At 51.6% G+C, this 14212-nt stretch overlaps 2 protein-coding genes across 4 annotated transcripts in view; both read left to right on the plus strand.

Annotated features, from left to right (window-relative positions):
• Window positions 1-12393, plus strand: part of RNF43 (ring finger protein 43) — a 58092-nt gene extending 45699 nt beyond the window's left edge. For 2 of the 3 annotated variants that reach the window (XM_065694346.1, XM_065694347.1), the window contains 4 exons: window positions 192-347; window positions 1088-1190; window positions 1594-3126; window positions 9219-12393. In XM_065694346.1, the coding sequence (XP_065550418.1) occupies window positions 192-347; window positions 1088-1190; window positions 1594-3126; window positions 9219-9262 (1836 nt within the window). In that variant the 3' untranslated portion in view covers window positions 9263-12393. Of the gene's footprint in view, window positions 1-191; window positions 348-1087; window positions 1191-1593; window positions 3127-9147 lie in introns of all 3 variants that reach the window. The other variant, XM_065694349.1, reaches the window with a different exon arrangement.
• Window positions 12394-12536: 143 nt separating this feature from the next.
• Window positions 12537-14212, plus strand: SUPT4H1 (SPT4 homolog, DSIF elongation factor subunit). The gene is made up of 5 exons (XM_065694350.1): window positions 12537-12646; window positions 12869-12975; window positions 13051-13106; window positions 13299-13352; window positions 13794-14212. Exons 1-5 carry the CDS (start codon window positions 12578-12580, stop codon window positions 13859-13861), a joined length of 354 nt encoding a protein of 117 aa, XP_065550422.1. The 5' UTR covers window positions 12537-12577; the 3' UTR covers window positions 13862-14212.

Raw genomic sequence — 14212 nt, forward strand, 5'->3', positions numbered from 1 at the left:
CCTGTGGCCAGATGTCTCCTGCTGGTGACAAAGCCTACTCTGGCAAAGTCAGGTTAGACAAAAAGTCAGCTCTGGAAAAACGAGTATCACCCCCAGATTCCTGATGATGCCATTTTACAAATGGAAGGGCAGTGGGAAGCAGGGCAGTGTGGGGCTGAGCCTCTCCTTCACGCCTCCTCTCTCCGGTGCAGGACTCCCTGCAGCAGCAGACCATGCAGGCCATCGGGCAGCTGGCCACGCGCAAGTTCCAGGCGAGGTGCCGGCCAGCAGCGCGGTGGGACTCGGCCAGTACCTGCAGCTCAGCCCCGGTCTGTGCCATCTGCCTGGAGGAGTTCAGCGAGGGCCAGGTAGGCTGCAGGCATGGTTGCTGCAGAGCCATAGCACTGAGCGTGCTGGCTGCAGGCGTGGGGGAGCTGCGGTGGGGGCTGAGCAGTGTGGTAGGGGCAGGAGGCACTTGGAATGTTTCCTTCTGCAGCTCCTGGGGGCTGTGGTAGGATGGGCATCAAAGGAGCTCTGCCAGCACCGTGGCCAAAACAGCCCTGCCCCTGCAGACTCAGGTTCCTTGAAGACAGTTCTCCAGCTCTTGCTGTAGGGTAAAATGAGGTGCTGAGGTGCTGGCACAGGGTGCCCAGAGCAGCTGTGGCTGCCCCATCCCTGGCAGTGCTCAAGTCCAGGTTGGACACAGGAGCTTGGAGCAAGCTGCTCCAGTGGAAGGGGTCCCTGCCCGTGGCAGCAGTTGGAACTGGGTGAGCTTTAAGGTCCCTTCCAACCCAAACCAGTCTGGGATTCTATGATTCTATGAAAATGCCCATAATACATCCATATTGCAACAGCGGGGCAGCCCCCCAGCTATTCCCAAGGGCAGCCACCTCTCTGGAGGTGGTTGGATGCAGTGCTGGATGCAGTGAGCAGAACCAGAACTGCCAGGCTGCTGCACAACCCCCTCCGTGCAAAGCTGGGCTGCAGCCCGCTCACAGTTAGCCATCTTTCTATCCTACAGAGCTCACTTCCGTCAAGAGGGACCCATCCAGCCCTTGGAACATGGTTCTCCTTGCTCACACTCCTCTTCTTCTTTCCACCTCTCTAGGAGCTGCGGATCATCTCGTGCTCCCACGAGTTTCACCGGGAGTGCGTTGACCCCTGGCTGCAGCAGCACCACACATGTCCACTTTGCATGTTCAATATCCTTGGTAGGGCTCAGACACAGCAGGGCTGTGCCCAGAGGGTCCATGTACTCTCGGGTGATGCACACGGTGCATCAGCAGGAGCATGTATGGGTGTCCAGGGTGGTGGGTGCATGGAGAGGGGTCCCTGTGCATGTGAACACCAGCAGTGTACAGGGCTTGGGCTGGGACCTGCACTGAGAGGAGGAGGTTTCAGTCCTGGGACCTGTGGGAAAGGGAGGTGTGATCTGAGGGTCAGGGCAGCAGGGCAGGTGCTGCTTGTGCAGGACCATCGAGACAGTTTGGTGGTGGCAGGGAGGGGTTGCAGGGCATGGGTGGGATGTGGGGGTGCAGTGAAGGCTCGCTGATGCAGGGGCCGCTGCAGCTGGGCTGTGAGACTTGTGCTGGATGCTCCCTTCTCTCTCCACAGCCAGAGACTCGGCGGACCAGGCCACGACTGCTGGCTCCAGGATGGCCCCACGGGACATGGAACCCGGACGGCGACTCCACCTCTTCCGCCAGCACCCAGGACATGCCCTTTACCACCTCCCACATGCTTATCCTCAGAGGAACCTCAGGAACTTTCCCCTGGAGCAAGCCCATGGCAACCCCTTCTTTCACTCTCTGGAGCTCTCCCAGTTGGATTTTGGCACCATCCACTACATGCCCTACAGGCCAGCCACCTCCCTGCTTGCCTGTGGCCACCCGTCTCCCCTGGCTCCGGGCTTGCTGGGCCAGCAGCATCCCAACCCCTCGGCATGCGGGCAGACGCTGCCACCCCACAGGACTTGTTCTCTCCAGCCCCAGCCCCCCTGCCTGGGGCTCAAGGCAGCCTTGGTGCAGAAGCAGCACCGGGCACCTGCCCTTCGCCGGGGGGTTGGCCACGGGCACCAGCACAACAGCAGCGGCTCTGGAGAGAGCTATCTCACGGAGCACAGCGGCTACCTGGCAGATGGGCCGGGCAGCGACTCCAGCTCGGGGCCTTGCCACGGTTCCTCCAGCGACTCCATGTTGAACTGCACAGATGTCAGTCTGCAGGGCATCCATGGCAGCTGCTCCACTTTCCGCAGCTCCCTCAGCAGTGATTACGACCCCTTTGTGTACTGCAGCTCAGAGAGACCTGCCATGGACAATGGCCAGGAGCAGCCGCTGCCACCAAGGGACACGCGGCCCAGGTCCTTGGACTTGATGGTGCCTGGGGGTGCTGGTCCAGCCAAGCCCCAGGTGCTCAGCCACGTCCACTATCACCACCACCAGCACCACCACTACAGAAGAGATGCGGAGTGTCCTCCGGGGTGGGCAGGGCAAGGGCCTGGGCAGCGCAAGTCCCGGTACTCAGGGGCCAAGGTTGGCTTCCACAGTGCTCGGACACAAAAGAGGACTGAGAAAAGCCATCACTGCCAGCAGCCTCCAGAAAGCAGCACTGTGCAGCAGGAAGCAGCTCTGGCGGGACAGCCAGCCTGTTCCCAGCAAGGCCGGCAACCCCCTCATATCCCTTCTGCTTCTCCAAGCAGGTTGGACTTCAGCAGAGATGCCAACAGACAGTTGGGAGCATCTGGGACATCCCCTGTCCCACTGCCCCCAAAACACAGCTCACAGAGCCGTCACCACCGAAGGAAAAGAAAATGTCCCCTGGAGCCCAGCCCCGCTCTTCTGCCCGAGGACTCAGCCTTGCCCAAAGCATGCGATGCTCATGCTCCTCATGGACATCCTGCTGGCTACCGCTGCTCACCTGAAGCCCAGCCCCTGATCCCCCCAAGCGCTCCCCAGTCCTGCAGCTCAGGCTCTCGGCCACTCTGGAAGTGTTTAGTGCTGCAGTCTGGCTCAGAGCTGAAAAAGCAGGAGGAGGGGTTGTCAGGATGGGAGGGAAACCACACGGTTCCTGCTGATTTCTCAGGGACAGGCACCCCCAGACACAGTCTGAGTCTTCAACTTCACTGCCCGTCTCAGCAGGGTAGTCAGGGTAAGTCTGCTGTTGGCCTCTTCTTGCAGCAAGCAAGTGAATGAGGGTGGTTTGCTGAAGGTACTCTGGCTGCCAGTAAACCTGGTACCTTCACGGTGGGCTTTCCTACAGGACCACTGACAATAGAAGCATTTCAGAGGTCACCTGTCTGAAAATGATGGCCTGAATGATTAGCAAGGCTGTTAATGAGGGCACCAAACCCTGCAGTCTCATCCTAAAATAATACACATGAGGAATAAGGTGGCTATTTTGAACTAAGCATCTCTAGCAGCTGGAATATCTCCCAAACAAAGGGTTGGGAGCATGTTTCTCAGTGTCCTTACATCAGTCTGGATGTCTCACTGGCAGTCTCAAGGCTTATTGGGCTCTAGTTGTTTTAGCCAGCCCTTGCTAACTGAATCAGTAAGGAAGTGTGCATTGCCAGTGGTAGTAGGAAAACAGACTAAATGAGTTTATGGATTTGCACATGCCTCACCTCTCACCTGCCTCTGTTGTGTGGGAGTTGCTTTTCAGCATCATTCGGAAATCGGACATAATTAAAGTTTGGTCCTTTGCCTAACTGCTGCACATCTCTGAGAGGGGAAATGCATTTGAGACCAGACTCTTTGGAAGAGCCTGAGTTTAGCTCCCAGGTCTTGCTCTCTCATGCTCCTCTGAACACAGCAGCCTGCGAGTCAGCATGGGCAGGTGCTGGCTGCAAGCGGAGCCTGGCTCCTTTCCTCACCCTGCCACTGACTCATTGTAGCTCCTCGGGCAAATCGTTTTGATTTAGGTACCAAATACAGATCGAGCTGCCTAATTTCTGTTAAAATGCTGGCCTTAAACTCATGACTCACTGTGCCCATTGTGCCACACAGATAATAACTTCCTCCCCATGCTCGTCTATCCAGCCCTCCACCACACCCAGGCTCCTGGTGCTGGAGCGCCTGTGAGAAGGCAGCAGAGAAGGGGGAGAGGCTGGATGGAGCCCGGTGCTGGCTGCCTGCAGCACTCCGCGCTCCCAGACTCCCAGGAACAGAGGGTTTTTCCCAGGCACAGAAGTGCCTGACACTGCAGATGAGTTCTTCAAAGAGCCTGGGGGGATGCTGCCATTTGGAGAGATAAGGAGTGTAGAGAGTATCATCTCCCTGGTTTACAGGTAGCTCTGAGTACTGATGTCCCCTGAGTTGCAGACAGTGGGCAGCGATATTGCCAGGACACAGCCCTCCCAGGCTCACAGCAAGGGACCTCCACATGGAGAGAGCCCCCTGAGATGAGGGGCAGGCTGCTCAGGAGCTGCTTTGAGCTCCCATTTTAAAATAAAACTGGGAGGACTCCCCAGGCCACCAGAGCTGGAGCCTGTGCACCTCACACAGGGTGCTGGGTGCTGCAGTGTCCAAGGCATGGCAAAGGTCCATGGTGTGATGCCTCCACCTCTTTGTAGAGAACCCCAACGGCCCAAATGTCCCCACCTCCTGATGGCATGGTGGGGGAAAGCTCTCTTGACATCCACCCAGAGCCAGTGCCAGTGTGCAAGCACACACAGCCTTCATTCCTTCCCTTTTCCAGGAGCTAGAAGGACCAGTGTGTTGGAAAGCACATTGTGACTCTGAGTCTACTTGATTGCAGTAGCTTCTGTGAATGCTTTCAGGACCAGCCAGAGAGTCAGAATCTCCTTGTAAGATTGAGAAAGGAAGATATAGAAAGTAAGGATTTAACTTTATTAGGAACTGAGGACAGTTGAAGGGAGCAGGAGCAGAGCTTATGCAGAAAAGCCATCAAGCTGAAAACACTTTGGTTGACATAACACAACCTCAGAGTTACTGGATGTAAATCAACAGAGAACAAGCTAAAAGAGCAAAAAACAATCTCAATAAACAGTCCCATGTAAGGAGGGCACAAAAATAGATAAGGAGACCAAGAAGAAATGCGTAAATATATGCCTCTAGATAAATGTTGTAAGGCTAAAAATGTAAGTAGATGAATTAGAAAGGCCAGCTTCAAAGTGAAGTTTTGACATAAACCTTTCAGAAACCCAGCTTAAAACAAACAGTGGGCACCTGTAATTCCTAGGTGAAATTACAGAGAAGAATGTGTCTCTTCTGGTGGCATGGGAGGGACACCGTGTTAAGGAGAGTGTAAAGTCCAATGACAAGTAACACAAAAATCCCCAATTGTGCCTAAGTAAGAGAACTATGATGTTAGGGTTCTAATGCCCTGCGCTAGCACAGGCTGAAAAAAAGGAGCCTACGTATACATGAGACCCTTCTTCAAACAGTACTAAAAGAAGCAGTCAAAACAGTAAGATGCTTTTGGGCACAAGGATCATTTAAAGCCCCAGAAAAGGGCTGGCCAAGCAACAGAAAGGGAAATTAGAAGCAAGAAACTGTTCTTCCAAAGTAAAGGCGTGGCTAGACAAAGAAATCAGAAAACAGCAAAGCTGAGCATGGAGCCACAGCGAGGCAGGGCAGGGGAGATTGCTATGAACAGCTTGTGAGAAAGACTAGTAATGCAAACCGTTTGAACTCCTTTAGGAGCAGGAAAGCTGCCAGGGGCTCTGCAGGTCCATGGAGTAACACAGGTCTCAGAGGGATGTGCAAGGGCTGTAACTGCATAGCAGAAGGGTAAACTGAATTTGTTGCTTTAGTGATCAGTGTGGAAGTGCTTGAAGAGGTTCTCACTCTGGCACATGGGGCAGAGGATCCCTCATAAATCAAATCATTAGTCTGAGCATTTCTGAAAGGCATCAGGAAAGCGGCTTGTAATGAATCGCCAGGGCTACAGAGCATCCACGTGGGCATCGTGCAGGGGCTCAAGCACGGAACTGCTAACTCACAAACATGGGCTGCAATCTGTTACCCATGCCCAGAGCCAGAAGGAAGAGCTGAGGGCAATATCTGCTTGAAACAGCTGAAGCCACAGAATGAGCCTGACTTTCCTGCCTAGCAAATTGTTAAAAATTCAAATACAGGGTCTGACTTGTAGGTACATGGCTAAATGTGAAAACCAGGGGAGGAGGCAACACTGCTTTTGTAGAGAGAGATAACGCCTTGCAGGTCTTTTAGGGGAATGAAGCTCTCAAAGGATAAAAGGGAAGGTACTCTCATAGGTAAATAACTCACTAAAAAATAGGAGACAAAGTGCAGATCATTCTTAATGGAAGAGAGTTACTCAGAGAAGGAAGAAAGTGGAGTTCTCCAACTGTCTGCACCTTTCAGCAAGCTCATAAATATCCTGCACAAGGAGAAGAGATAGTTTATAAAGTAGTTTATAAAAGACAAAATCCTTCAGCACTGGCAGCTTTAAAACTGCTTATAAAGTGTGGTTATAAAGTGGGTATAAACTATCTCCTGTTGCTGAGTTATCAGGCAGTAGAGTGGTGAATGAAATCACATGTAAGCAGCACAAAATGCCACACACAAGCAAAACTGCTTCTAAGTAAAAATCGAATTATTGTTAGGAACTAGCTGGCAACAAATGGGGAACAAGCAGCAAGTGCCATCATGCATCTGTGTGAGTGCGCAGAGCTTTCACAGCTAGCACCCACCACTGCCCGGCACTTCTCAAAGAAGGATGTAGCAGACCCGGGAGAAGTGCAGAAAGGTATCGAGTACAGTCACAACAATGAGGGTTTTCTGAGAAAACAGAAAGAATATAGACACTTTCATGTGGGAAAAAAGATGATTAGCAGAGGATATGAAAGGGAGGATATGAAATCAGGAGAGAAGGCAGATAAAAGAGATTCACCAGTGCTTATAACAAAGAGGTGGCATCAAATGGGAACCAGAAGCTTTAAAACACCCAATAAAGTAATAACATGGTGTGTGGTGAAACTGGTGCTTATTGCCCAGAGGACATAGGTGCCAGAAATAAAATGGGTTCAAGAGCCTAGATCAAGAGCTATCAAATACAGAGATGCAAATACACTCTCTGGCTCAGGAAGTCCCTAAACTAGGGTTTCCAGAAGCTGAGGGTGCTCCTGTGGGATGCAGCACCCTCCAGGTATGTGCTTACCTCACCTAGCTGCAAGGTGAGGCTGAGTCGGTCCATGGCCCCTGGAGAAGCTCCACTTGTGCAGGCAGTGCCATGCACTGGCATTACAGGGAATAACGCTGCCCGCAGCCATTGCCAGGACTCTGCAGATGATCGCAATGATGCTTGCATGATCTTGGAGTTTATCCTGCTTCCTTGAGCACCTCCACCAGCTTCTCCTGGTGGGGTTTGCATACAGATACATCCCTGGCTCTCTTGCCTGGGAGACTGTACCTGGGAGTTGTTTCACTGAAGAATCAATCCTCAAGCAATGCTGAATGGAATCTTTAAAGAGAAGTCAGACAACTAGCAGCGAGTTACAGCTAGATGGCTTCCTAAACCACCCTGGCATTTACAGAACTCGTTCCAGAACAGCTAGATTACTACCAGCACAGGCAGATGAAATCTCTTGATTTCTCTCTCTGGGAAATCTCACCTCTGCAGCACGCTGTCAGCATCTCCCCCTCTCCTCCATCCCCTACTCATCCTCTTAGCTATTTCTTTTCATGTCATGTCTTTGATCTTTACTACAGAGAAGAAAAGGGATTAGAGGGCAGAAAAAGACCTACCAGTAAAATCTGATATCCAGAGAACAAGACTTCTGTTGTATCCCCAAGGTGTGCTCCTTTAGTTCATTGCCCTGTGTGGGGCTTGATGGCCAGTTCGGCAGCTGAGGCTCTACCACCACTCCCAATCTAAGACCTTTTTATAACCTCTCTTTCTTTTTGGGTAACAGGGGACACTCACACAGGCATGATTTTCAGAAAAACATTTTAATAATGCTGTCCGGGTGCCTCAGGGCATCTGACTGCAGAGAGATCGAAGCTGTACCGTCTCTTTTGTGTTGCACATAAGCTGGTGCGTGTGAGAAACAGTTGGCAATGGCTTATTCAATGTACCAGTGACACAAATGCCAGATATGCTCAAACTCTGTCTCCTGGTACTTTGGCCATGCTGCACATGTATGTATGTGTGTAACACTGTGCCTGTGTATTTCCTTCTTAAAGCAGAATAGAGTTTGTTTTCTTCCCATAGATTTAATTTTCACAGGTCTGGTTCCTCCAGCTGGTCATTTATAAACCCCCCAAATTTGCCGTGACTGTTCTGAAAAGCTGTTTTGAATTGCTCTCTATGAATACCTGCATGCACATTTGTCTCCTTTTGATCTTGGGAACATTCAGGAAAAGGGTTATGTGCAAAAATAATACCTGTATGCCTTTACTGGGCTTTATTGCCCTGTGTGATTGCCTTTATTGGCCCTGTGTGATTGCTCTGGGCAGGCTTGAGAGATATCTGGGTAAAGGACTGTGGTGTGTGCATCAACATTCGGTCACTGACAGAGAAAGGGCCTAACTGAAGCAGTAGCTCAGGGTGCACTGTTTCTAGGCAGTTGCAGCGTGTTGAATATTTCCAAGTGAACTGCTCAGCGCTTGCCTGTTCACAGTTCACCAGGCGGAAGGGGCTGGTGAAGAGCATGAGCTGCAGTCCTTGCTGGCTGGGCCTGAGGGGTTGGCATTTAAGGCCGAACACCACTCATTGGGTTTGGCTTGTTTGAGACTCACAAGCAACCTGTGCAGCTTCTTGTACACTCTGAAATGCAGGTGCCCTCCCTCTCCTGCATGCACACAGCACCTGCAGTCTGCTTTTGTTGTTCGGAGTTTCTGTTGTTCGCTGTCCCTGGTAGGTGCTGCCCTGCCACTGTGGGAATACGAATTGGTGTTACGTTCTGTTGCTGCTGATTTTTTAAATGGCTGTACAGATTTTCCTTGAAGAGCAAGCATCAAAAAGCCTCAGAAGCAAACGTCTGGTACCAGTGTGAACTCTGACGTGCACTGTGCTTAGCCTGTATCTTCTGAAATATTTAAAGACTAGCTTGACATCTTATCTTAACATTTTATTGTGCTTAGCTTTCAGAAACAAACTGACTGGGGAGGTGGCCAGGAAAGTCCCTCCAAAATACTGTGAGAAACTTAGTGGCTTTCGCTGCAGCATCTGTTCTCTGTATTGCAGGGTCACGGCTGCAGAGCCCAGGAATGTTCAGCTAGGTGAGCATTTTTCTTTTTCCTTTTCTTTGAACACAGGATCTGAAGAGGAGGTCCAGGATGTCCGTGAACACTCAGTTTAATAAAACACTGGCCTGCTTCCTTACCGGAGAGCTGGAGTGGACAAAGATGTTCAGTGTACCAGCCGTTGAGGAGCTCACATCTGGCTCTCTGCACAACCCTGACCTGCACAGCCCATGCCAGGGTGCAGACTGCGAATAAGCACTTGCGGTCTCTTCACATGTTCCCAAGTTGCGATGGTCACACAAACACGGTGCTGTGTTCTCCAGGTCCCCTTCTCCTTTGAAGGCAGAGGCAGACCATCTTCATCCTGTACATCTGTGTGGGCTAGCTCGCTCAGAGACCAGAGTTGGGAGTCACCAGCTGGAGAGCTCGCGCAGTGAGTGCAAGCTACTATTTTGGCATGTCCATGCCATGGAAGGTTTTGCTAAACACTTCAAAAATAAACAAACCTTCAAGACCAAAAGCTGCAGAAATGACTTTCTGTGGCCTGGTAGCTCCTGACTTAATTGCCTCACTTAGGTCAAAAGCCAGACTTCTTAATTTAGCTTTTCCACTCTTACTTCAGACACAGGAACAAGCTATTCTCCATCTCATCACCCACAGGTCTGCCCTGCAAGGTGCTGCTTCAGGCTTTGTTGGAAACCAAAGGCTCTCACCACTTTTGATCACTTCATTGTCCCTCAGCTGACGCCATCTCAGCCATTTGCTGGGTTTTGCCAGCAGCAGGTGAGGTGAAGACACAGGGACAATATCAGCATTTCTGGGAAGGAGTTGGGTTAGCCTCTTCCTGTTGCAGTGGGAAGAGCAATCTCATCTGGCAATGTGTACAAGTCTCTCATTCTCTAACTCTTCCACCTACTCTCAAGATAGGTGTGATGGCTGGCTCTGTTAAGAGCAACTCATTTGTTGAGTGTATTTCATACCTGAGATGCTCTCATCTCAGGAATCATGGAAAATCTTTGTCTTGATGTGGCTCTTGCTTCTGTCCTTCCTCCCTCATAGCCTCAAGACACAGCAAAATTCCCAGCAAAAGCATCCATAATAAATGCAGAGCATCACCCAGTCTTACTGTGTTTCTAAGACACCCAAAATGATTCTGCAAAGGAATTCTTCAAAATACTCTTCTGGCTTTCCTAATATTTTGATGAATGGAGAGAGAAAACTTGATCAATCACTCAGTTCTTGGTTTATTACTAGGGTTTTTTCTCTCCCAGTTGTGGAGGGTTTTTTTTTTAATGTCACTAGTTCTTATTTCCTACATCTCATAATTTGGGGGCATTCAAGTAAAATAAAGCCTGCCCAAATAAAAAACTTACAGAACCCAATCAGTTTTCATTCAGCAGGGAATTCGAGTATTGATTTTATTGCCCTCAGTGACCATTCAGGCCAAAGAATTCACCAGATTCCCACATGAAGTGCCCATTTCTGTGGCACCGAGCGTTCCCAGAGTTAAGACTAATGCAGCATTGGTGAGGAAGCAGCACTGGAGCTGAAGGTAACTCCTGACAGTTTGAAACCCAATGTAGGGACAAACTGCTGAGTACTCAGTAACCTTTTTGTGTCTTTCTTTAAAGCAGCAGCTGCTTCTCCAGTACAAGAGAGAGTATGGGTTATGTAGTCCCAGTTCAAGATGATCCTACCTCTGCCTTCCTTCATTGGTGAGAAAGGCTTTTTATGGGGTTTGCTGCCCTTCTTCTTTGAAAAAGGCATCTTTGTCCCAGCTGCTAATCAGTCACTGACATTCAAGTGATGATACTAAGTCAGGCAATAGCACTGTTTAAAACACAACATTATTCCTTTGTTAATGTTCATTTCTTGTCTTCTGTGACCAAACCACTGCAGGACCTTTCAGTCTAGGGAAGAGCTGAATTTCTTTCATCAAAGAAGCCAGGAGAACTATATTTTAATCTTTCGAGGCTCTTCTTGCTTGTCCTACAAAGCAGGCAGAAGACACAAGCTCAGATTTCTTTCTCCCTTGCAGGGATGTCTGCCTTAAGATAGAGGAAAAAAAATGAACAAAACAGGAGCATATGTAGATTCTCCCTGTTCAGCTTCCTGTGCATGTTGTCCATGGCTTATCTCAACCAGCTCCCTACATCCTTGACCATCCTGGAGGACTCAGATGACTTCACAGGAAGGAGGGTTGTGAAGTCCAGGTGCTCCCACTGGTTTCCTTAAAAGAAGGCTGCGAACCTCCAGGGATGCATTTCACTGCCTCAAAGAATGGGCATCTAGTCTGCAGTCTAAAAGGCCTCATCTTTCCCTCCTTAGCCTTAAGCAAACAGAGGGCTTGGAACTTGCAGCAAGCCTCAAGCTTCTTGGAGAAAGTGGTCAGCACTAATGCACTCTTTCCACTCCCTACTGCAGTATTACAGGGCTGTGCAGGGCAAAGCCTGCTTTTCCTTTCCTTTCCTGTTTTCCTTTCCTGACATTATGCTGCTGCTCCCTTTCATACAGAAAGCCATTCTAGATGCTGAGCCGAATGAGAGCATGCAGGTCTGCCTCTGTGGGTTCTTGGATGGGAGGCGAGTGAGGAACTCTCCAGGAAGGTGGTTTTTAAGGTCCTCTTCAGTAGATGTACTTCCATCCTTGGCTGCCGGGGAGGGAAGAAGCAGCATCTGAGAAAAAGCTCCTTTCAGTTCCTGCCCCTGTCACTTCAGGGCGATGCTTTCAAGCGCTCAGGACCCCTGGGCTCAGTCATGGAATTTCTTCAGCCTCACTGCAGTGAAGCAGAGCTCGTTTTTCTTCATTGCCTCCAAAGTCCCAGCTGAAAACCTATGGAAGCCAGAGCATCCCAAACTCCCTCCATCTTGACCCGAAGTGCAGACATTCCCCAGGGACTGCCCCTTCCCAAGGCCTCCTGCCCCACCGGCGTGGGTGCTGTGGCCCGGGCTGGCTGGACCTCCTCCCTTCGCACACAGAGCCTTTGCTCCGTTCTGTGATGTTCAGATCCTTTGGAAATGTGAATATAGGTTTGTTTTTTGTCACTGGTTGTCATTTCCTGAGCCTGGCCTGGCTCTGGGGCTTGGGAATAAATTATGACACCCCCCCCCCCAAAAAAAAAAAGAGAAAAAAAGGAAGAATACGTTTTATATCTATGCAAACTTGTGTATTTATGTCCGATAAAAGATGTGTGAATATGCTGATGTGCTAAGAAATATATTTATTTACTAATATATTTATGCACGTACCCGGTCTGCTCGCCTGGTTTTGTTCTTCGCACCGAGGCGCTGTGCGCAGTTGCCGGGGGGGGCAGACCCCCCGCACCGCCGCGACGCGGGGGGCCCCCGCCCGGGACCGGCGCTAGGACCCGGCCGCCCTGCGCGCCCAGCCCCGGTCGCGCTCTGCGCCTGCGCGGGGCTCGCCGTGCCGGCATGGCGCTGGAGACGGTTCCCAAGGACCTGCGGCACCTCCGCGCCTGCCTGCTGTGCTCCCTCGTCAAGGTGCGGCCAGCGCCGGCACCGTGCCCCGGTGCTCCGGCCCCGGCCCGGGCCCTTCTCCCCTCCTGCCGCCGGGCTGGGGCCTCTCCGTCCCGGGGCTCCCCCCCTTTTCCCAGCCAGCTTTGCCTGGCAGCTGCGGCCTGGCCCGGCTCGGCCCTCCCCTTCCCTCGCTCCGGTCCTCCCCGGTCCCGGCCAGGCCCCGCGCTGACGTCTCTGTCCCCTCAGACCATCGACCAGTTCGAGTACGACGGCTGCGACAACTGCGATGCGTACCTGCAGATGAAGGGCAACCGGGAGATGGTCTATGACTGTACCAGCTCCTCCTTCGACGGGTGAGTGGGCGCGCCCCGTGATCCCCGGGGTGTCACTCGGCCGCAGGGCGCCCCTCATGCCTGTCCCTCCCGCAGGATCATCGCGATGATGAGCCCCGAGGACAGCTGGGTCTCCAAGTGGCAGCGGATCAGTGAGTGGGCTTCTGGGGGCGGAGATCCCTTCTACTCGGCAAACCCCTCTCCGGGGCAGCGGGAGTTGCTTTTGGGGCTGCAGAGGGGGTCTCTGCTCCCGATGAGGGGGCATCAGCGTCGGCAGAGGCTCCCAGGATGCTGCCCCACCTGGCTGCTGCCGTGCAGGTCCCTCAGTGTTCTCTTTCCCCCAGGTAACTTCAAGCCGGGTGTGTACGCAGTGTCAGTGACCGGCCGGCTGCCTCAAGGTAACACTGCAGCTCGTGTTATGGGGGAGGCTCCTGCGCAGGTGGCAGCTGAGGGGTTGCTCTGTGCAGGAGGTGTTGGGGCTGTTGCTGTTTCGAAGCTGTCAGACTGGGTAGCGCATTGTGCTGTGCTGTGTGACGAAATCAGGATGTTCAGTGAATACTGTCTATTGCGAACAGAGCACATGCAGTGTGGGTGAAGGGATGAGCAAGGGTACCACAAAGAGATGCTGAATGGGAGGTGCTTTCAGGGTTATGTAGGTGGGGTTTCTCCCAGCAGTCTTTCAGCACAACATCTGTCAGAAGCTGATATTAAAAATGCTGCTGACTGTCCCTGTGGTACCAGGGATAAACTGTGTGAAGCCTACATGACAGAGCAACCGGATTTTTCCAGGGCTCTTCTTCCCTAAGGAATACTGAAGTATGTTTTTCTCCTTGCTGCAGGGATCGTCCGAGAGCTGAAGAGCCGTGGCGTGGCTTACAAGTCCCGAGACACAGCTATAAAAACCTAAAGTGCTCTTATGCTGCCTGGAGGATTCCCCAGATGTGTTTGGAGAGGCACCAGGCATGTGGGACACTGCTCCAAAACTTTTTAGCTTTAGCATGTGGGAAGGAGAGCCCGATGTGGAGGTAGCTTCCTCACTCAGCTCCCCTCAGTACTTCTGGCCTCTGCTGTACCACTGTCTGCCCACACAGACTGTAGATATTTTCTTTGAGCCTGTCAAGGGGGATGGCACAGATGCGTCTGGGGAAACAGTGTTTAATGGTGATGCACCAGATTTTTTATTACTGGTGGCGTGGAAAAGAGGAGGGCTGGGATATAGTTGTGTTTATACTTCAATAAAACGCCCTGTCTGCTCAGA

Source organism: Lathamus discolor, chromosome 14 (assembly GCF_037157495.1).
Source record: "Lathamus discolor isolate bLatDis1 chromosome 14, bLatDis1.hap1, whole genome shotgun sequence".
Lineage (NCBI taxonomy): Eukaryota > Metazoa > Chordata > Aves > Psittaciformes > Psittacidae > Lathamus > Lathamus discolor.

Coding starts and splice junctions, on each gene's coding strand:
- SUPT4H1 (XM_065694350.1), top strand. CDS start 12,578: ATGGCGCTGGAGACGGTTCCCAAGGACCTGCGGCACCTCCGCGCCTGC. Junction 13,107..13,298: donor CTCCAAGTGGCAGCGGATCA/GTGAGTGGGCTT, acceptor TCTTTCCCCCAG/GTAACTTCAAGCCGGGTGTG. Junction 13,353..13,793: donor GACCGGCCGGCTGCCTCAAG/GTAACACTGCAG, acceptor TCCTTGCTGCAG/GGATCGTCCGAGAGCTGAAG.